Source organism: Chrysochloris asiatica, unplaced genomic scaffold (assembly GCF_000296735.1).
Source record: "Chrysochloris asiatica unplaced genomic scaffold, ChrAsi1.0 scaffold00090, whole genome shotgun sequence".
Lineage (NCBI taxonomy): Eukaryota > Metazoa > Chordata > Mammalia > Afrosoricida > Chrysochloridae > Chrysochloris > Chrysochloris asiatica.
Window position 1 is genome coordinate 9426621 of NW_006408608.1, and position 22351 is coordinate 9448971.

At 45.9% G+C, this 22351-nt stretch overlaps 1 protein-coding gene across 1 annotated transcript in view; it reads right to left on the reverse strand.

Moving 5' to 3' along the window:
* TNFRSF8 (tumor necrosis factor receptor superfamily, member 8) overlaps nt 1-22351 on the reverse strand; it is a 121379-nt gene that overhangs the window by 13136 nt on the left and 85892 nt on the right. The window contains exons 12-15 of the mRNA XM_006866425.1: nt 18275-18368; nt 17862-18010; nt 13800-13901; nt 13655-13708 (exon numbers count right to left, since the gene is read on the reverse strand). Coding sequence (XP_006866487.1) covers nt 13655-13708; nt 13800-13901; nt 17862-18010; nt 18275-18368 — 399 coding nt within the window. The remainder of the gene's footprint in view (nt 1-13654; nt 13709-13799; nt 13902-17861; nt 18011-18274; nt 18369-22351) is intronic.

The window sequence follows — 22351 nt, forward strand, 5'->3', positions numbered from 1 at the left end:
AGCAGTTTGAAACTACCAGCTGTTCCCTGGGAGAAAGATGAGGCTTTCTGCTCCCGTAAAGATTTACAGCCTCAGAAACCCTGTACATGTCGCTATGAGTCAGAACAACTCCACTGCACATAACAACAACAATGTGGACTGCACAGAGTCCTGGCGTGGCGCTGTGGGTTACTGCACCAGACTGCAAAGCCGTTTGAACTGCAAGGTTGGCAGTTCAAGCTCAACCAGTTGCTCCTCAGAAACCCTATACAGGGTCGCTATGGGTCAGAACTGACTCAACGGCACTTAACAACAACAACAATGTCGTGACTGGAATTGTAGTTGCCCTGGCAGGGCCAGACCAAATTATTTCAAGGATTTACACCCTCGGAAACCCTGTACAGGGTCGCTATGGGTCGGAACCGACTCGATGGCACACAACAACAACAACAACAACATATGGCCCACGGGAGTTCTGGTGTGATAAAGCAGGTTAATGTGCTGGACTGCAAGGTTGGTGGTTCAAGCTCATCAGCTGCTCCTCGGAAACCCTATACAGAACCTATTCAATGGCCCTTAACAACATACAGCCCATGGGCTGGACGTTCCCCACCCATGTCCTAGAGTCATGAGAGAGCATGGCCCTGCTGATAGCTTGATTTCAGGCTCCGAGTTCCGATTTAGGACTTCTTACCTGTACTGTACAGGGTCGCTATGGGTCGGACCCGACTCGATGGCACTCAAGAACAACAACAACAACCTGTACTGTAAGGAGCTCTGGTAGTGTAGTGCTTACGAATTGGGCTGCTAACCTCAAGGTCAGCAGCTGAAACTACCAGCTGTTCCACGAGAGAAAGATGAGGTTTTCTGCTCCCGTAAAGATTTACAGCCTCAGAAACCCTGTACAAGGTTGCTATGAGTCGGAACCAACTCCACAGCACATAGCCACCACCTGTACTGTGGTCTGCCAAAAGAATGAACAAATCAGCCTTAGAAGAAATACAGCCAAAATGCTCCTTAGATGTAAGACTGGTGAGACTGACTTTGAATACATCATCAAGAAAGATCAGTCTCTAAAAAGGGCACCAAGACTGATAAGGTAGAGGGGGTCAGTGAAAGTGAGGGGGCTCCCTGAGATGAGCTGACACAGCCATCTCAACAACAGACTCAAACACACACGGATGGCGAAGATGGCGCAGGAACGGGCAGTACTGCCTTCGTACACAAGGTTGCAGGAGTCGGAGCGGACTCAAGGGACAACGAAAGGACAACAGCCTGCAGAACTGGGAGAAAATTAATTTCTGTTGTTTTTAAGCCACTCACTCTGTGGTACATTGCTACAGCAGCCCTGAACAACCAATCCAACAATCAAAAGAAATACATGTGTGAAATAACCTTTGCAAAGCTGTTTGAACTTCAAGGTCGGCGGTTCAAGCTCACCAGCTGCTCCTCGGAAACCCTATACAGGGTCGCTATGGGTCGAATCAACGGCACTTCACAACAACATCCTTGACTTAACAAACACACAAGGCTTCAAAAAAGCAAACCCAATGCTGTGAAGTCAATTCCATTTTATAATGATCCCATATGTTAGAGAGTCCAACTGAGCTCCATGAAGTTTTCTTGGCTGTATCTTCACAGATCACCAGGCCTTTCTTCTTTGGTGCTGCTGGATGAATTTGAACCTCTAACCTTTCAGTTAGTAGTTGAACACAGTTTATGCCACCCAGGGAATGACACAAGCCCTAATAACTGCTGTCCCCATTAAAGTGGTTCTCTTAGGTGACCAGGCTTGTTCCCACAAGGCAGCTACTGTTTGAACCACTACTGGAGAAACTTTCTTGGGGCTCAAGGCACATTCTTTTAAACAATGTCAGAGGAGCCAAATCTTTGTCCCTCGAGAGGGATTTTGAGCTTAGAAAACAGTCAGCTGTTTTGGTGCCAAGTCATCGATACGGTAAGAAGAGATGGGGTAGGGGAGGTGTGTGTGACAAAGTAGCAAAATAAAAATAAACAGTGGTGTGCTTAAAACTCAGTGTTAGAGAGAAAACGGGTAGACCGGAGACACTGGGCTGCTCAGGGGAGGCGGCAAATTGATTCCATCTTTCTCAAGAGCCATCTGGCAGTTAAAAAAAAACCTCATGCGTTTGACCTAGTAATTCCTCTTCCGGGAGCACACCTTCAGGAAACAACCCAAAAGAAAACAAAAAACTGTGCAGAGCAGTGGTATTATAATCACCCAGAAACTGAAAAGAAGCCAAGTGCCCAACAGTGGGGCAGCTCGGCAGGCATGGAGCAAGAGTGTACTGGCCGTGACAGCCAGCAAGAAGGACTTCACCTCTCCAAGTCTCAGTCCTCTCGTCTGGAAATGGTACCAAGTTCCAGAGGGGTTTTTGTGGTATTTTTTTGGTTGTAATCTTTACAGAAGCTGATCACCAGCCATTTCTTCAATGGTACCACTAGGTGGGTTTGAACTGCCAACCTTCCCATTAGTAATTGAGCATATTTCTGCCCCCCAAGGGTTAACACTTGCCCTAATAACTGCTGCTACCAGAAAAGTGATCACTTTGGGGGCATCTGCTTGCTCCCTCATGACAGTCCCTGAGTTTTTCTGTCCATGGTGGTGGAACAGGAAAAGAATGCAGCATGATGGTGGTAAGTGGACAACATGATGCACACAATCATTGCCACTTACCTGTACGTGTAAAAACGGCTGCGTCGGCAGCCTAACTACCATTTCTGAATATTGTGAGCGAAGATGCTACAGAGGAGTCCCCTCAGAGCAAACCCCCTTCCAACACTAAGACTCAATGAACACACACACTCTGACTGGTGACCACGTTCATCACCGATAAAGGGAAGAGAGGGAAAAACAGCAATGAAGCTGCAAGCTAAGCCCTACAACGTTCAATAGACTTCTGTGAACCCGGGTGGAGACCTGTGTGGCAAGACCTGGGGACTCTTGGGCCCAGAGTCAGTGACATAGCCACAGAGGACTAGAGTGGAGAGTGAAGCATCCAGTTGATAAAGAAGAGAGGGCATATGCATAAGAACACCCACACTTGCAGATATTACCCACTTGACCTGGCTTCAATGACTGGATGATCAGAGCTCAACTAGAAGAAGAAAGAAGAGGAAAAAAAGAGTAATCTGATACACGTGTGGATGCAGTAGCTCAAAAACGGGAACAAATCTTTACAGCAAGGATCATTCCCATCCCCTCAATACACACAGTAGACAGGGATGGGCAACTTGGACATTGACTACCCAAAGTGGGGAAGGCTACAAAGGCAAGAAGTGACTGGCTTACAAGCTTTCAAGAGGGAAGCTAGATCCAGAGGGTGTGGAGGAAGGTACAATCTCCACGGAGTAGTATCCAATCTGTCTGGGTGGGGCTGATGAAATGAAATGTGGATGGGTCTCTTATAATACAATAGTGAATAATTGTTATCAGGACTGATTGTGAAGGTTGGAAATGTAAAGGTAGATGTTTTGTAGCAAAAGGAGGGGAGTGATGGCCCCTGGGACCATCAAGGGAGAAAAGCGGAGAGCGAGACCCTACCCAGAGAAGCAGTGATGCCAGAGATAGAGGCAGAGATGATGATGTGGAGAGATGGAGCAGCTGGGGACTTTAGACACAGAGAGGGAGAGGGGCTGTGTGCTAACGACCAGGGGGCAGGCTTGCAGGGTATACCCTTTGGTTGGTTGATAATGCATGGAGAGAATTATAACCATGGCAATGAAACTACATATGTTAGGATGAATGTAAAACTAATGTTCTCCCATGTAAACTATCACATAATTCACAATAAAACATTAAAAAAAAAAAAAAAAGATTCCATAGAGGAATTTCAAATTTTCATGGAATCACGTTTCTAGATCCATGCAGGCTGGTGAACCTCCAAAACTATCACCCTGAGATCACCTTTACAATTTAAACTTCAGTTCAAAAATTTCTAAAAATTAAACAAGAGTTTAGTATAATTAGTACAGAACATCTGTCTTGAGCACTGTACTGTTTTAAGAACTATCTATATGGAATCCTGATGTGGCGCTGCAGGTTAATGTGCTGGACTGCAAAGTTGTTTGAACCACAAGGTCGGAGGTTCAAGCTCACCAGCCCCTCCTTGGAAACCCTATATAGGGTCGCTATGGGTGAGAACCAACTTGACAGCTCTTAACAACAACAACATATGGAATCCCAAGGCACCCTGGTAGCATACTGGATTGCGAGTTGGGATGCTCACCACAAGGTCAGTAGTTCGAATCTACCAGTTGCTCCTCAGAAATCCTATCCAGGGTCGCTATGAGTCAGAACTCACTCGGTGGCACACAATGACCACCATATGGAATCCAAAGGAGTCCTGCTAGCATAATGTATTACAAATGGAGGGCTGCTAACAGCAAGACTAGCATTTCAAATCTACCAGTTGCTCTATGGTAGAAAGCGGCTCCCATAAAGATTTACAGTCTCGGAAACTCTACACAGGGCCGCTATGAGTCAGAATTGACTCAACGGCATGTAACCAACATACAGAATGAAATTGACCGCAATCAATCAAAAAGCTAGTTAGGAAGCTTAGGGGTAAGTGCTCTATGCTATTAAGAAAAGAGCAACTCAGATAAAGAAGGTTAAGAATGGTGGCACAATATAAAAGAATGTAATCAAAGTCACAGAATTATACATGTGGAAATGATTGAACCATTACTACATAGTGCTGCATAGGTTTTCAACAAGAGCAAAAGTACAAGAAAAAAAAAATCAAATTGTAGAATTGTCAAATGTTTTGCTACATATTGTTTAATACATACACACAAAATTATTTTTTATATAAACAAGTTCATACATCACATTGAGAACATGGATTCTTGATACAATGTGACTGAGAACAGTCTTCCTTACCAAAGCCATCTAGTTATGAGAAAAAAAACACCAAATTCTAACTAAAGAGCATTGTACTATACCCCTGACCAGGACTCCTCAAATCTCCCAAGGTTGTCAGACACACCAAAAACCTAAGAAATGGTCACATCCAAGAGAAGCGAATCTAAGGACACATGAATGCAAGGTGGTATGCGGGATGGGAAGATGACTGGAACAGGAAAAGGGCATTTGGAAAGACAAAGGAAATCTGAATAAAATCAGGGCTTTAGTTAATAATAAGGTATTAATATTGATTCATAAATTGTGACAGATGTGTCATACTAGTGGAAGATGTTAGTAACCAGGGAAACTGTGTGGGGGGTACTTGTACTACCTTCTCAAGTTTTCTGTAAATGTTAAACTGTTCTGAAACATAAAGTCTATTTTCTTTTAAATCTGTAATTCAAGAGGATGCTGAATAGCACCTGGTAAGCTCTGGCATAGCCCAGAGTGTTGGTGTGGCATTTCAGCATCCTGAAAGAAAATCAGCATTTAATACTGGTTCTCAGAAGCAAGTATAAAATAAGATAAAGGCTTATTTAAAAAAAAGGAAGGAAAGTCAGAATCCAAAGGGTATTGATTTCTGCCTACAGCCTTGCCACATGACTCACATGTGCTTTGATAGAGACCTAAAGCAAATCTCACCAAGCACAAAGGTCAAATTTCATGAGCGTTTTCCCCTTAAAAATGTTGCTTCAGTTCACTATCTTCATTTGTTGGATTGTTTGCTTTTTAGAAGAACAAGGACCTTCTTGTAAATTCGTCCAGCACAAGGCCAGAATATGCTGAGCTGCAGTAGTCCCCAAACAAGTACCTATGATCTCACAGATGCCCCTGAAGGCCTTTCACATTGAGCACATGGGCTCCAAGTCATGACTGAAAGCTCTCTGCCCTCCCATTGTTCATGTCCTGTCCCCCTTCCAGCCCTGTCCGCTCTCTGGCCTTCAATCAGGAACAAAACAAGCCCAAAGGAAAAGGTGGACACCAGATGCTCAGTGAGGTTTTGGTGGTGAGCTCCCCCAGATTCGCATCCTGATCCTACCATGGCTCTTCGGAGAGATTGCTGGTTCCAGGGCTGGGGCCGAGAAAGTACAGGATGAACCTGAGCTATGGTAAAGCAAACAAGTGTTCCAATAACAGAAGGATGGAGGCATGGAAAAAGAACACAGGGGCTAGCTTGAAGGGGTTCTCACTGACCTACTCAGGGACAATTTGAGCATCAAAATAATGACTATAAAACTCCAGGAGCCCATACAGACAGAAAGATATAAATGGGTAAGATGAAAACTTGACAGGAATGTGCTGTTTACCTAGCCTTGAAGCACATTCCCCCAAAGTATTTAGCAATTACCAAGGAGCAGAGAGTAACTTCCCTGTTGAGAAAGCTGGCAGACACCACATTGAGTGAGCCAAGTGACCATCACCAGGAAAAGCAGACAGAAACCTAGTAGGCTTCAACAAGGAGAGCTCAGCATCACTTCTGGGACCTTCCTGACAAACCCAAAGTGAAGGATAGCCACCAGCTCATTGGGGCATGCCTCAAAAATGTCAAGGTCGTAAAAGTCTAGGAAAAGACTGTGGGGCTGTTCCAGGCTGGAGGAGACTGAAGAGATCCAATGGGCTCACACTATCAATAAGCATGAAGATGACACAAGACAGGGCAACAGACCATTCTGTGGTCCATGGGGTCACCTTGTCTTGGCGTTGACCCAACAGCAATTCACAACAACAACAACAACAAACAGACTTGGCATCTATATGCAATGTGTGCATCTGAATTGGATTCTTCTGCTGTAAAAGGACATCACCGAGATGAAGGCACTCCCTGGTTTTGGTGGTTTTCTTACAGTTGGGTAAAAACATGCCTTTGGACATAGCCACGGAGGGCTAGAGCTGGAAGTGAAGCATCTAGCTGATATGAAGTGAGGGGAGATGCACAAGAACACCCAGACTTGCAGACAGTACCCATTTGACCCAGCCTAGATGGCTTGATGATCAGAACTTGGCTAGAGGAAGACAAAAAAAAATAAAAATTAAAAATTTTGATAAAGGAAATGAGGGTAAATTGCTATGATTTGATGAATTTGACCTATACTCATGGAGGTATTAGCTCTAAATACCAACAGACAGGGAGTCTTCACATCAAGTATCAAAGCTATCCCCTCTGTATACAGGGTAGATAGGGATGAGCAACTTAGACAAGCTCTGGTAGCGTAGTGGTTACGAATCGGGCTGCGAACCTTAAGGTCAGCAGTTCGAAACTACCAGCCGCTCCGTGGGAGAAAGATGAGGCTTTCTACTCCCATAAAGATTTACACCCTTGGAAACCCTGTACAGGGTCGCTATGGGTCGGAACCGACTCGACGGCACTTCACAACAACAACAACCTAAAATGAGGGAGCGATAAGGCACAAAGTGACTGGCTTACAAGGTTTCAAGAGGGAGTTTAGTTTAAGAGTATGGGGGCGGGGGGGGAAGATAGAGTCCCCACTGAATAGTTTTCATCTTGTCTAGATGGGTCTGGTAAAAACAGATATGGAGTGGCCTTGTCCTCTGCCTTGCTCATTTGTTTGTGCTGACATTTCCCAGCTCTCACTAGCCTTGGGTCCACTGCCTCCTTAGGCTCAAACAACATGCCTTCAATTAAGTCTCAAAGAGTTCCTATGGAGAGATATTTGAAGTTGATGTGGAAATTGCCAAACAATCTGTGACTATCAAGACCATGTTGGAAGGTTTGGGAATGGATGATAAAGGAGATGATGACCCAGTTTCTCTACCAAATATTAATGCAGCAATATTAAAAAAGGTCATTCAGTGGGACACCCATCACAAGGATGACCCTACTCCTTCTGAGGATGATGAGAGCAAAGAAAAGAGCACAGACGATATCCCTGTTTGGAACCAAGACTTCCTGAAAGTTGATCAGGGAACACTTTTTGAACTTATTCTGGCTGCAAACTACTCAGATATCAAAGGTTTGTTTGATGTTACTTGCAAGACTGTTGCCAATATGATCAAGGGGAAAACTCCTGAAGAGATTTGTAAGACCTTCAATATCAAAATGACTTTACTGAAGAGGAGGAAGCCCAAGGACACAAAGAAAACCAGTGGTGTCAAGAGAATATGTTGTGCCTGACACCGTAACACTGTAAGGATTATTCCAAGTGCTAGTGGACCACTCTGTTTATAATCGTTAGTATTAGACAAACAGGAGACAAAGGCAGCAGCAAATCAATTGTATTGGCAGACTATTCCCTTCATTGCCTGTGTAGCACAGATTGTAGAACCTTGGGCTGAGTTTCTCGTAGTGTGATCAAAAGTTGTTTGCTTTTTCTTTGCTCTGAATAAAACAAAACTGTGGGTTCTACATAGAAAGTGATAGTTTGGGCTTTCTCTCTTTTTGTAAAGTGATTTCTGCCTAGTTTACTGTTTAGTTAGCTTTAGTGTATTGACCTTTTAAAAGTTGGCATTGTAAATAAAACAACGTGAAAAAGTGTGCAGAAATAGACTTAACAAAGTATTATCTTTATTTATATTTTGGAAGCCAGAAAAGAGCTATTTGAGGTAAATGATCTGAGTGGAGTTATTAGGATCGTCTGCCTGCTCCGTGTGAGTCAAGGAGTTACCACTGGTATGGGTTAGCCTGTGTGTAGCAAGACTACTTTAATGCAATCTGAGGCCTGTATATTTTTAAGCCTCTTAGCTAGAGACTCAGTTACTACCCAGTTTGTACTTTTGCGGGGAGAAATGTAACTAGACAGTTTGTTAGCTTTTCAATTAAAAAAGACACTTATGTAGTATGTCATCTTTTTATAATGAGTGTTCCCATATGGGGGAAAAACTATTTACACTATTTGCATGTTAAAAATGATTTAACCTTTAACATTAAAATGTGTGGCAAAACCCAGACAGCATCCATCATGAATGCAAGGTACTTTCAATAAAATGAAAGTTATATAGTTAAAAAAAGAGATGAGAATAAGATTCTTATAATTCAATAGAGTTATTGTTATCATGACTAATTGTGACTGTCACAGTTGTCAAGGTAGAAGTTTTGTAACAAAAACAGGGGACTAGTTAATCTTACAGTCCAGAAACAGAGGACCTTAGGACCATACAGGGAGAAGAGCACAAACGGAATGCGAGACCTTATCCAGAGAAGCAGGGATACCAGAGATGGAGGCAGAGATGGGGACATGGAAAGAGGGAGCAACTGAGGACTCTAGACTCATGGGAAGAGAGGGACTGAGAGCTGGCGGCCAGGAGGCAGACTTTCAGAATGTGTCCATTGGTGGTGTAAATTATTATATATGTGTGAGTGTTTATTTATTTTTTTAAAAAGCTAAAATGAATAGAGAAAAATTTTGTTAACTGGTGGCACATGGAGGGGATTATAATCATTGTAATGAAACAAGGTGTATGATTTGTTGAATGTAAAACTGATGCTCTGCCCTGTAAATTTTTACTCAATTCACAATAAAAACATTTATATATATATATATGTCTTTGTTTATCTGAAGCACACATGAAAGTATTCAGGGGTCATAAGGCAAGCCAGTCCCTGAGGTTCATATGGTTCAGGAAAAAAATAAGTTCTTTTTACAGGATTTAGGATTTTCCTGTAAATTTGAAATTTTTTTCACAGCAATAAAAAATGTTTTCAAGTTAAACCTATCTGGAAGCAAAGGCAAAATAATGACTCCAGTGCCCATTAAAATGAAGATTTAAAGAATCTAGACTCATGGGCTATGTGGTGATGTCTGGGGGGCACATGGGTTTATCACAACTGGGGAGATGTTATTGGTATCTGATAGGTTGTTGTTGTTAAGTGTTGTCAAGTTGGTTCCAACCCATAGCAACCCTGTATAGAGTCTCCAAGGAGCAGCTAGTGAGCTTGAACTGCTGACCATGCAGTTCAAACTGACTTTGCAGTCCAGTGCATTAACCCACAGCGACACACCAGGACCTCGCTGAGTAAGTGGTGATGTGCCATGGAGTTGGTTCCAACTCATAGTGACCCTGCATAGGGTTTCCAAGGCTTTATTATCTTCAAAGAGGCAGAGAACCTGATTTTTCTCCCACAGAACAACTGGCGGGCTTAGACTTCGGACCTTGTTGTTCTCAGTTCAGTGTTTATCATATGGGGCTTGGTTGGTTTTGTGCCATGGAATCGGTTCTGACTCATAGTGAACTTGTATTGGGTTTCCAAGGCTGTAAATCTTTATGGGAGCAGAAGGCCGTGTCTTTCTCCGGAGGAACAGCTGGTAGTTTCAAACTGCTGACCTTGAAGTTAGCAGCCCGACTCTTAATCACTACGTTACCAGAGCTCTCCTCTATCTGGTAGGTGGTGGTGGTGGTGGTGTGCTGTGGAGTCGGTTCTGACTCATAGAGACCCTATAGAGGGTTTTCCAAGGCTGGAACTCTTTACGGGAGCAGAAAGCCTCATCTTTCTCCCACAGAAGAGCTGGTAGTTTCCAACTGCTGACCTTGACGTTCCGAGCCCAATTCATAACCATTACACTAGAGGTTGCTAAACATCCCACAACGCAGAGAACAGTTCCCACACAAATCATTATCTGGTCCCAAACATAAAGAGTGCTGAGGTAGAGAAATCCTTTTAAAACTAAAATCTCAGTAGCAACAAAACCTTAGTTCTATTAGTTATTAACCAAGTGCCCTTAGACAAGTGGCTTCACCTCATTGGTGAAATGGGACATTAAGAGAACCTGCCTCCCAAGGATGTTGGGAGGAATAAATGGGATAATATAAGTGTGTCACTAAGTTCTGCCACCAAGGACACAGGCAATGAAGTCAAATCAATTCCAGAGCTCCTGGGTGAGCTTCTACTAAGCCCTGCTTAAAAACCAAGAGACTCCCAAGCCTTAGAGCTCTGGGGGATGGAAAGGTGGGGCATACACTCCCATCCGACTTGCTTACTGGTGCAGTAGGTTAAACATTGGACTGCTGAGAGGTCAGTGGTTCAAACCCACCCACCACTCCAAGAGTGTAAGATGAAGCAGTCGACTGCAATGAAGATTTCGTGTCAGAAACCCTGTGGAGCCATTCTCCTCTGGCCTAAAAGATTGCTCTAGGTTGGAATTGACAACAGTTGAGTTAGAATCGACAGGAACGCAGATCATGCATAAAGGATCCCTGGTGGCGGCACTGTAGGATAAGCGCTGGGCTGCTAACCCACCAGCCACTCTGCGGGAGAAAGATGGGGATTTTTACTCCGTGAAGATTTACAACAGCCTCAGAAACTCTAGACAAGGCCTCTCTGAGTTGGACTCAATTCCATGGCTGTGGGTAGTTCTGGTGGTGTAACAATTTAGTGTTTGGCCGCTAAACTAACCAACCAGCGACTCCCCCTCCCCAGATGAGAAGACCTGAAGCCATAGGAATAACCATTATCATCAAGTCAATTCCCACTCACACCCTCTTGTAGAACAAAACAGAATGGAACAGACACTGCCCCCACAGGGCTTCCAAGGCTGGAATCTTTATGGTGAGCCCTGCTGTGACCCTGCGGGTTAATGCACTAGACTACAACGTCGGTTTCAACCTCGCCAGCTGCTCCTCGGAAACCCTAGACAGGGTCTCTACGAATTGGCTCAACGGCACTTAACAACAACAATAACAATCTTCATGGACACAGACGACCACATCGGTCTCCCAACCTTTCAAACCACGGACCTTTTTGTTAGCTGCTACCACCAGAGCTGCTTCCTGTAAAGACATGCTAGAAAACCCTCTGAGGGCAGCAGTTCTACTCTGTCACATGGGGTCGCTATGAGTGGCAACCAACTGAGCGGCACACAACAACAGAATGTGTGGCAGGAGAGTCGCTGGTGGCACAAATAGTTAAGCTCCCAACTACGAGCTGAGCGGTTGGTGGTTTGAGTGCATCCAGAGTACCCTCAGAAGAAAGGCCTGATGGTCTGTCCCAAAAGGTCAGTCTTGAAAACTCCACGATTCTGCACATAGCAGTTCCCACCAGAAAGTGACAGGAATTGAAACAAGACTGACAGCTTGGAGAGCAAGGTCAGTGCAGGCTCCCAGCTGGCATCCTGCACCTAGGAGGTGTTCACTGAAAATGATCTGAACAGAAGCAAGAGCCAACAGATGAACACAGGGGCTCCAGGGACAGAGCGCCAGTTCACTCCATCGGTCCTCCTCCTGTACCCTGTGTGTTTATCCTGGCTTCGCCTCCATCTCAGCCCAGAACCCAGGGACCACCAGGGAGCCAGAGGGCCAGCATGGACTCCAAGGGAGGCCATCATTGAAACTCTCCCCCATTCCTGGTCTGGCTTCTTAAGGGAAAAGGTGTTTTCTATGCATTCCTCCTCTTTCTTTTCTTTTTCAACAAAACTGCTACCACGAAGGTTTGAAGAAAAAAAATAAAATAAAATAAACTGACAGCAATGGAAACTCTCAAACTAGAAAAATGTCAAGAAAGCAAATGCAGGTTTCAATGAGACACTGAGCCTGACAGCTCATGGAAAAAGGATTGAAACTGTCGTAACACAAAAACCCCCCCTTGCAAAGGGAACACAAGTTCCTGGTTTTGAAACATATCAAATTCAAAACATGTCTTAGAACAGCTATGTTTCTATGCCATAGTCCTGAGGCTGAGGACTGCAAGACTCTCAAGGGCCTTGGGGATTTGGAGGTGGGGAGGTGTCTTGGGATAGGGGCTAACTTGGGAGTAAGACAGAACAGAGCCTTCTACAAACTGAGGCTGGTCAAGTGGCCTCCAGGGTCTGGTTATGTGGCCCTGCTGGTCATCCACCTTTCAGGGCTGGCTCCTTAAGAAACAAAAGTTCTCTGGGGGTCCCAGGAGGAGGCAGGGAGATTCTCTCTGGGGGACTTATAAAGCAGAATGTATACAGGTCCCAGACTGTTCCTGTTCCTCCTTCCTTCATGTTCAGGGCCCAGCATACAGTAGGCAATCAAGCAGTACTTGTGGGATTTCTAAAAGTCCTGGCTCTGATTTGCACTGAGAAGAAGAGACGCTGGTGCCAGATGACCAAAACCCAACTGCTGCCCAGGAGAGCAGGCCTAGAGGCTGGGCAGAGGTCAGAGAGCAAGAACCAGGGAGGGCCTCAAACAGCCTGGACTTTAGGAAGGCCTGGGATTCCTGGTGAGAGAACAGATCCAGGCATAGATGACCTGTCCTCATACAGCGGCCTCTCTTCCTGTCTGTGGACAGGCACCATGGAAGGCCCTACCTGCCAACCATGGGAAGTAGGTGCCACTCTCCCCATTTTACAGAGGGGAGCACCAACTCAGCCAAAGCCGTACAGCTTGTAAGTCCTGGCAGAAGCAGGACTCCAGCCTGTCAGCTGCCCTCCACTCTCTATGCCCCTCTGCTGCCTGGGACATCACTAGAAGAGGGGTGGGAAAGGAGAGGGGAGGAAGAGCGAGGGCAGGTAGGAGGGAGGGAGAGGGGGAAAGGACAGGGAAGAAGCATGGGGGGGGAGAAAGGGAGAGGGGAGGCAGAGAGGGAGGTGTTCAGGACTACCCCTCTCCTGGCAGTTACTACAGTGGAAAAAATGAAAGGTATATTACTAAACCTTCACACAAGCACCCCATCCAAACAGCTCTGCACATAGCAAGTCACGAAGTCTCCACCCACCCACCTGTTACCCCATTACAGATGAGGTTGGAAGGCCAGACCAATGGAGGAGAAGCTAAGGCTCCTAAGCCCAAACCCAGGGCCTAGCATGGCTTTGTGCCCCTCTGGACACTTACCCACAGGATCCGGCTTGGGTTGGAAGGGCTGGCCTGGGAAGCACAGGTGGAGCTCTGGAAAGACATCGGAAGAAGAGCTAAAGGTGGCCGGGCTGAGACTCTCCCTCCTCCTGTCCTCCCCAGGCCCCCACACACATCCACTTACTCTGTCGGATCCCCTTCCTGCAGGCCCTCCAGTGGCAAAGGAAGAAGGTGCCGAAGACAGCGAGCAGGACTAGCACCATGGTCACCCAGAAGAGCACAGCTCCTGAAACACAGAGGGGCCCTTGCAAGCTCTGCCCTGCGCCTCGCTGCAAACACACAGGACAGCCCAAACCCGGATTCCCTAGGACTGACAGTACCCAATCCTTTCCCAAGCCAGGACAAAAACCCAGCCCTGTATTGGACCAGTCCTCACCCACCTGCCCCTCACCTGGCTCCAAGCAGCCCACCAGGACTGACAAAACCTTTCTGAGAGAGCAAACAATGCCTAAAGCAAGACCCAAAAGAAACCTGCTGTCATCAAGTCAGTTCTGACTCATGGCGCCCCCCAGTGTTACAGAGTAGAAGTGTGCGCCACAGGATTGTCTTGTCTGTAATCTTTACGGAAGAAGTTCCACTGGGTGAGTTCAAACCTCCTATCTTCAAGTTAGCAGTGGAGTGCTAACACTTTACCCTACCCAGGGACTGTTGCCATTGGGTTGATTCTGACTCGTGATAACCCGTGAGGTTAGAGGAGAACTGTGTGCTCAGTTAGGTTTTCAGTGACTGAGTTTTCTGAAGCAGATCGTTTCAAACCAAGCTTTCTTTAGTTCAGCAAACATGTTAACTGTATGCACCACCCAGGGACTCTAAATATCCCTTATAGTGGTGGCTATGTGTCACTGACTCAGTTCTGACTCATAGTGACCCTGTGTCAGATGTCTGAGGCTAGACATCTTTATGGGAGCAAAAAGCCTCATCTTTTTCCCTTGGAGTGCCTGATGGATTCAAACAACTAACTCTGTGGTTAGCAGCCCAACATATAACTCACTACACTACCAGGGTTCCTTCCAAATATCCGGGGGGGGGGGGGGGGGTTGCTGCCACCAAGTCAGTTCCGACTCATAGAGAACCTGTATGGAATTTCTGAGGCTGTAAATCTTTATGGGAGCAGAAAGCCTCATCTTTCTCCCATGAAGCAACTGGTAGATTCAAACTGCTGACCTTGTGGTTAGCAGCCCAGCTTGGAATCTACCATCCTACCAGGCTCCTTTCCAGATACCCCTTGTTGTTAAGTGCCATTGAGTTCGTTCTGACCCAGCAACCCTGTATAGGGTTTCTGAGGAGCAGCTGGTGAGTTTGAACCACCAACCTTGTGGAACACAGTCCAGTGCTTATCCTATAGCACCACACCAGGAGTGCTTCTAAATATCCCTGCTGTTGTTGTTGTTAAGTGCCATTGAGTCGGTTCTGACCCACAGCAATCCTGTATAGGGTTTCTGAGGAGCAGCTGGTGAGTTTGAGGAGTCAAGAAGCCAGAAGGAATTGTCAGAAAGAATAAAACCGGGGATTGGGGAGGAAGGTGCAGGGTGGGGTACAGCCCTGGTAGCCGGCAGCACTCACTGTGGCCAAGTTCAGAGTCGGGAAGGCAGAGCGATGAGGACAGGTGGATGAGTCAATGGTCTGACCGTAAACTCCATGAGGGCAGGCACATGATGTGTTCCACACACAAACACACTCAGTGTCCCAGAGTGAACAAATCAACAACCCTATACTGTAGGAACCATTTGTTGTTGCTGTTAAATGCCATTGTGTTGGTTTCAAGTCATAGCATAGGGTTTCTGAGGAGCAGCTGGTAGGTTCGAATCATCACCTTGCGGTTAGTAATCCGGTGTTTATTCTACTGCGCCACACCAGGACTCCACAGGTAGGTATCATGACTTCCTCCACTTTAAAATGGCGAAATCTGAGACTCAGGAAAGTTAAGTACTTTACCCAAGGTCACCTTGAGGGTAGCTCAAAGTCAGGACTCAGTCCAAGCCAGGCGTGATCTTAATTTCCCTTTTTTGTCATTTGTGACGATCATATAGAAAGCTCTGGTAGCACAGTGGTTACGGGTCAGGTTGCTAACTGCAAGGGCAGCAGTTTGAAACTACCAAACACTCTGTGGGAGAAGGATGAGGTTTTCTGCTCCTTTTAAGATTTACAACGTTAGAAACCCTTTACAGGGTCGCTATGAGTAGAAACCTACTCCACATAACCACCACTACCACCAAAGATCATATATTGTATTTTAAGCTCTAAAGATTAAAGATCAGTTATTATATTTAAAGCCAACCTTTAGATATTAGAAAAATAACATGTACCACATAAGTGCTTCTCAGCTTGAATATACTTATGAATTCCCTGGAGAGCTGTTAAAATGCAGATTCCAGTTCAGTAAGGTATTGTTATGTGCCATCAAGTCAGTTCCAACACAGAGCGATTCTGTTTAGGGTTTCTAAGGAGCAGCTGGTGGGTTTGAACTGCTGACCTTGTGCTTCGCAGTCCAGTGATGACCCTACAACACCACACCAGGAGTTTAAGTCTGAGGTAAAGACCAATAAATCTGCTTTTCTAACAAGTTGAAACTAACTCCACAGCAAAAGTGCCTCCAAAACCCGGAGTGGTGGTCTGATTCTGACCTGTCACAGCCTTGAAAACCCTACAGAGTAGTTTTATTCTGCACATGCCGGGTCAGGATGAGTCAGAATGGACTCCAGTAAACCAGCCCCAGGTGGTGCGGATGCAGCCAGTCCACTACTGCAATTTTAGAACTACAGTTCTGGCCTAGGACATTACTACCACCTAGTGGCAGCAACTAGAATTGCCAGTCCTAAAATGAATTGTGAAGCGCTGTTGAATTGGTTCCAACCCTGTATAGGGTTTCCGAGGAGCAGCTGGTGAGTTTGAACCGCTGACCTTGCTGTTCAAACTAACCTTGCAGTCGAATGCTTATCCTACAGCACCACACCAGAACTCCTGATATTTAATTAGTTACTGAGCTGCTAACTGTAAGGTAGGCAGTTCAAACACACCAGCTGCTCAAATGGAGAAAGATGAGACTCTCTGCTGTTGTGGCGATTTGCAGTCTTGAGGTCACTTTGAGTCCAAATTGGCCTGATGGCAGTGGGTTTAACAGTCCTGGAAAGGAGCACCACCGGTGCTTAAGAGCTCGGATGCTAACTGAAAGATCAAACCCACGGAGTGAAAAGATGTGGTTTCTTCAAAGATTGGTGTTGTTAAGTGCCGTCAAGTTGGTTCCAACTCATAGCGACACTGTACAGGGTTTTGAAGGAGCAGCTGGTGAGTTTGAATTGACCTTGTGATTCAAACCAACCTTGACGCCTAATGCATTATCCCACAGGGCTACACCAGGACTCCTGGAAACCCTATGAGGTAGTTCTACTCAGGTCTCCAAGGTCACTATTAGCTGGAATTGACTCAATGTCACACACAACAACAACAACATTTCTAGTGGAGTCCCTGGGTGGTGTAGATGCTAAAACACACTCTTGGGAGAAAGACCTGACTCTACATTGGAAAAGCTATGTAGCACAGTTCTACTCTCTCACACGTGAGGTCCCCGTGACTCAGAATCACCTGGATGACAACTGGCCTTCAACATTTATAGCAACTCACTAGGTCAGCCCACACTACTTACAACCCTGGGCAGCCCAGCCCTGCCTGGATTACGCTACTACAGATTTACAGGTGAGAAAACCAAGGGTCTAAGGAATTCAGCGGTAGCATAGTGGTTATGAGTCGGCTGCAAACCTCAAGGTCAGCAGTTCGAAACTACCAGTGGTTCTGCGGAAGAAAGATGAAGCTTTCTGCTCCCGTAAAGATTTACAGCCTCGGAAACCCTATCTAGGGTCGCTATGGGTCAGAACCGACTCGACGGCACTTAACAACAACAACAAGGAATTCAGCAATCAGCTCAGGGCCAGGCTTCCACTCAGCATGCAGTTTCTGAGCAACAGCTACGGACAGCAGGGATGACGTTGTGAATCCAATCTTGCACAAAAGAATTCGACAAGCACCACTAGCAAATGGCAGAGCCAAACCACAACCTCAACTCAAAAACCCATAAATCTATAGGTCAACCTTATTATTCCCCCTATTCTGTCAAGACATGGTGGAGGCCAGTGCCTTAGATGAAGATCTCCTGGAAGGAAGTCCCTGCTTAATGAGAAGCAATTATTACCTGCATCTTGAATGGGCTTTCCCATAGAGGAGACAGCAATGACTGTACTGGTTGGGATGGAGGGATCCTCCCAGGTATGAGTGGTGCTCCCTCCATGCCTCTGATTGGTCTGGGCATCTAGTGGGGACATCAGGGTGGAGGCGGTACTGCTGGAAGGGAAGCCAGAGTTAGGACTGACTATGGAGATGGGAAAAGGAAGTGGGTACTCAGAAACTGCCCCCCTCAGAGTCTCGGAAGGCACCTTCTGGCTTTCCACGGGTGCCTAGCAGATCTTCAAAATGACTTGTATGCCTGGCATAGAGGATCCAGTCCAAGTCCCACCTCCATGGGAGTCAACTGCACCTAAGCACCCCCTGAGCATGATAGGGACGCACACCCTGCAGCCAAGAAGAGAGAAGGGATCGGGGAGTCACCTGGTGGACGTCTCGCTGTCCTCTGGGTTGGTGCTGCAGTCAGGGTTGGTCTCTGAAGGCAGCAGCTCATAGGTGGTGTCCCTCAAAGTCACACCTGCGAGGGATGGCAAAGTCCAGGAAAGCCCTACCTACCAGGGGCTGGTGACTCACAAGGATACCACAGTGGACAACATCATGGGGCCACACGGACACAGGCCCTGAGTCAAGCCAACAGAGACTGGTCTCCTGCTGTCTGTCCCTCTGCTCTCCTTCCCTCATTCCTTCCCTCCAAGCAGAGGTTCTTTATTGAGAACTTACTATGTACCAGGGACAGTGTTAAGTGTTAGGAGACAGCAGATCATTAGACAGGTAAGGTCTGTCACAAATGTGACTCACTGTAGACAAATGTGGGTTCTGACCACGAAGGATTCCCTGAGGAGGGGACTGCTGGCATGTGTGTGGGAGTGGAGGAATTCTAAGCAGAGGAAATAGAAGGTGACAAGGCCCAGAGATGAGAGGCAGGGAAGATAATGCTTGGAATTGCAGTGGGAAGAAAGAGTCTGGTACAGAACCCATCCGGGACCTTGCAGGTCACGTTAAATCACATGAATATCTATAGAAGTATTATTCACAATGTCAAAGAATTGGAAACAAACCCAATGTCCACTAACCGGCAAAGAAATAAACAAAAATGTGTCCTGCCCATACAATGGAATAGGATTTGACCAAATAAAGTACTGATACAAGCAATCACATGGATGAACCTTACAAACGGATGGTCAGTGAAAGAAATCAGACACAGAAGACCACATGTCGTGTGATCCCACTTATATGAAATAAGCTGGTGGTGCGTTTAGGGGCCATGAAGCCAGTTCTGACTCATAGCGGCCCTATCTAATGAAACACTGCCTGGTCCTGTGCCATCCTCAAAAATGTTGATATATTTGAGTCCACTGTGGCTGCTACTGTGTCCAATCCATCTCCTAGAGGATCTTCCTCTTTTTCAATGACCCTCCACTTTACCAAGTCCTTCACCAGCGACTGGTCCCTCCTGAGAATATGTTCCAAGTATGTGAAATGAAGACTTCTCACCACTTTAATTTCTAAGGAGCATTCTGGCTGTGCTTCACAAGATCCAAGTGGAAAAGCTGCTCGCTGCTCCTCTCCAGCCAACTGAGAGCACACAGGAAGGGGCTGCTCTGTGGAGCTATTTCTCTATTGTCACAGCTCTGTCTCCTGGATCCCGGAGGTTCAGGGACCTTGGGGTCCAACAGACACACTCTGCTCCTGGCTCCCCTTTCTTGATAGTAATGAGATCAGCTTCTGGATGGCCCGTTTTAAACCAAACAGGATGACAAGTAGGTTCCACACACCCTGTTTCTATGGTCCCACCATGGTACAAAGGTACAATGTACCTTTTTTCACATTATTAACAAACTATCCAATCCCCTTGGTAGACCTCAAACACATCATATTTGCATAGTCCTACTCAGTCATTTTGGAGTCCAGGTGTGGTGCTGTAGGATAAGCACTAGACTGCTAACTGCAAGGACGGCATTCAACTCCACCAGCTGCTCCTTGGAAATCCTATACAGGATCACTATGAGTTGGAACCAATTCAATGGCACACAACAACAACATCCAGTCATTTGAGCCCTGGTGTGGTGCTGTAGGATAAGCACTGGACTGTTAGCCACAGGTCAGCAATTCGAACACATCAACCATTCTCAAAACCCTACATTGGATCGCTATGAATGGGAACTGACAACACAGTCTAGTCATTTGGTAAGAATTACAAAGACTGGCTAGAAAAGTTGTACCAAGTCGTTCACGACCACACTGTCATTATACTATTACCTGAATTCACTGAAGCCTGTAGGTCTTCAGGTATGAGGAAGATGATACAATTTATCACAATAGTTTCCCATTTATATGCATATCTGTATTTGGATTATTATTTGACATGTCATTGGGTTTCAGTGTGAGTTTGCTCTAAAAGGACTAGAGGGTTTCTTGTGTTCATATGCACAGTTCTAAGAGCTGTGGCTGCAGCCATGTGGCTCCAAGAGGAGGGAAATCTCTGGCCCTCCTCTAGACGGCCTGATGCAACTGGACAGGTTCATGGTCGGATTCATGGTCAGAGATGCTGCTAGAACCCGTATCCCTCTTTGAGTAGAGAAGGTACACCCAGGCCTCCTTGGATGCCAGCCATTCCCTCTGTGTATACCATACTTCACCTCAACCTTCCTTCCCTTTCCCTGCATTAGTAAGTTTCCCCTTTTCCTTCACCTTTGGGTCTGGAGGTGAGCAGGACGTTTTGTTTTTCCCTGAGTTGATCTACCTGTATTCTCTGATAAGGGTCTAGTAGGAAAGGGAGGAGGAGACCTATTTCTGCTTAATATTAACTAATTTGTTCCCCTAGTTGCTGTTAAGTCAATTCAGATTCATAGTGACCCCATGTGTTTCAGAGTGGAACTGCACTCCATAGGGTTTTCAATAACTGTGTTCTTTTATAAAATCACCAGGCCTTCCTTCTAAATTAATTTGAACTTCCAACCTTTGCGCTTAAGTGGCACTTATTTGCACCACTCAGGACTCCTAGTCTCAACATTAAGAACTGAAAATAGATATATTATTTACTAGATGTGAAGTCCAAACACCCAATCCTAGGGACATTTAAAGGAGAACAATCTTAGCATCAAGATCAAATCAAATGAACTTATGGTTTCTGTGGCAGTGGAGAAAGTCAGGTTAAGGAAATCTCTGTGCTAGAGAGGGGACTGAGATCTCATGCAAGAAGCGCTCACAGAGTAACTCCAGAGCTCCGGATCTAGCATAAGGTCCAAGATGTCAGTTTCCGGCACTCACAAGTGAAAAAGTCACAATATTAAGGAAAATACTGCAAGTTAGGAGTCGGGAGATGGGACTTCCTCTGTGTCTACCCTGCCCTGGCAGAGTTTAGATGGCAGGACTACGGCCATTCTGGCTCAGTGAACCTGCTCTAAAAGCGGCACATAGATACTTGCATTTCTCCCCATCTTCCCTGGAGCACCTTCTTCACTCAGCCAGGACGCCAGGCAGGTGGATGTGCACCCCCAAAAAACAGCCCTGACCCCACAGTTCTCCCACAGTACACAGAGAGGGAGCTTGGTAGCCACTAATGATGTCAGCCACGAAGACACAGCCCTAAGATTGATTTGAGCTAGACCCTTGGTGGCTGCGCCTCTTGGGAGTCAGTTCTGACTCCAGGTGACCCTGTGCGGGGTTTCCAGGGCTATAGGTCTTTGCGGGAGTGGAGTGCCTTGCTTTTCTCCCACGGAGTGGCTGGTGGTTTCGAGCTGCCGACCTTGCAGTTCATGGCCCCATTCATGACTGCTGTGCTACCTGGGTTCCGTGTGCAGGACCTTTATAATACAACCTGTAAAACCCCAACATAAAAGGACTCAACCATCTCAAGAATTGCACTGTGCACACGCAGAGACAAAAACAGTGGACAATCCTTCTCCCATTAACTTCTCAGTATCTACCTGTGCACCTCTACTATAGTGACTAGAGGAGGTGCCTGAGCGAGCAGACACACCCTCACCCACTGCTGGAGGGTTCTACCTTACACACACACTGACTGTGTAGCTCAGGACAGTCGACCACAGCTTCATTTCTATTCCAAAGTGGTGGTATTTGTCTCTGCATTTATATTACTTCTGTTTTTGGTTCTTTTGATCACACATCTTTCCTTGAGGTGGAAGCCTTTTCTCCCTATGTTACCCAAGAAGAGACAGCAATTGTGGCCATATAGCCAAGTTATAAGCATACCCCATTATATTCTACCACTGAAACAAGAGCCAACGACACCTGCTGAGCATTACATGTGAAAAGGGAAACCTATCTCCGGATCATATTCACCAGGAGACTCCCAGTAAGTTTAATAACAAACAACAAACATCCAATTAAGCTTTTTAAAAAAACACAAACACACACATAACTATCGGAAATGACAAATGAAAAACACAACAACAAACGATATCGAAACGTGTCCAAAAACAAAAGAGAGTAGCTGAGACAAATGAGCTGGAGAAAGAAAAGGGCTTTCTAGAAGAG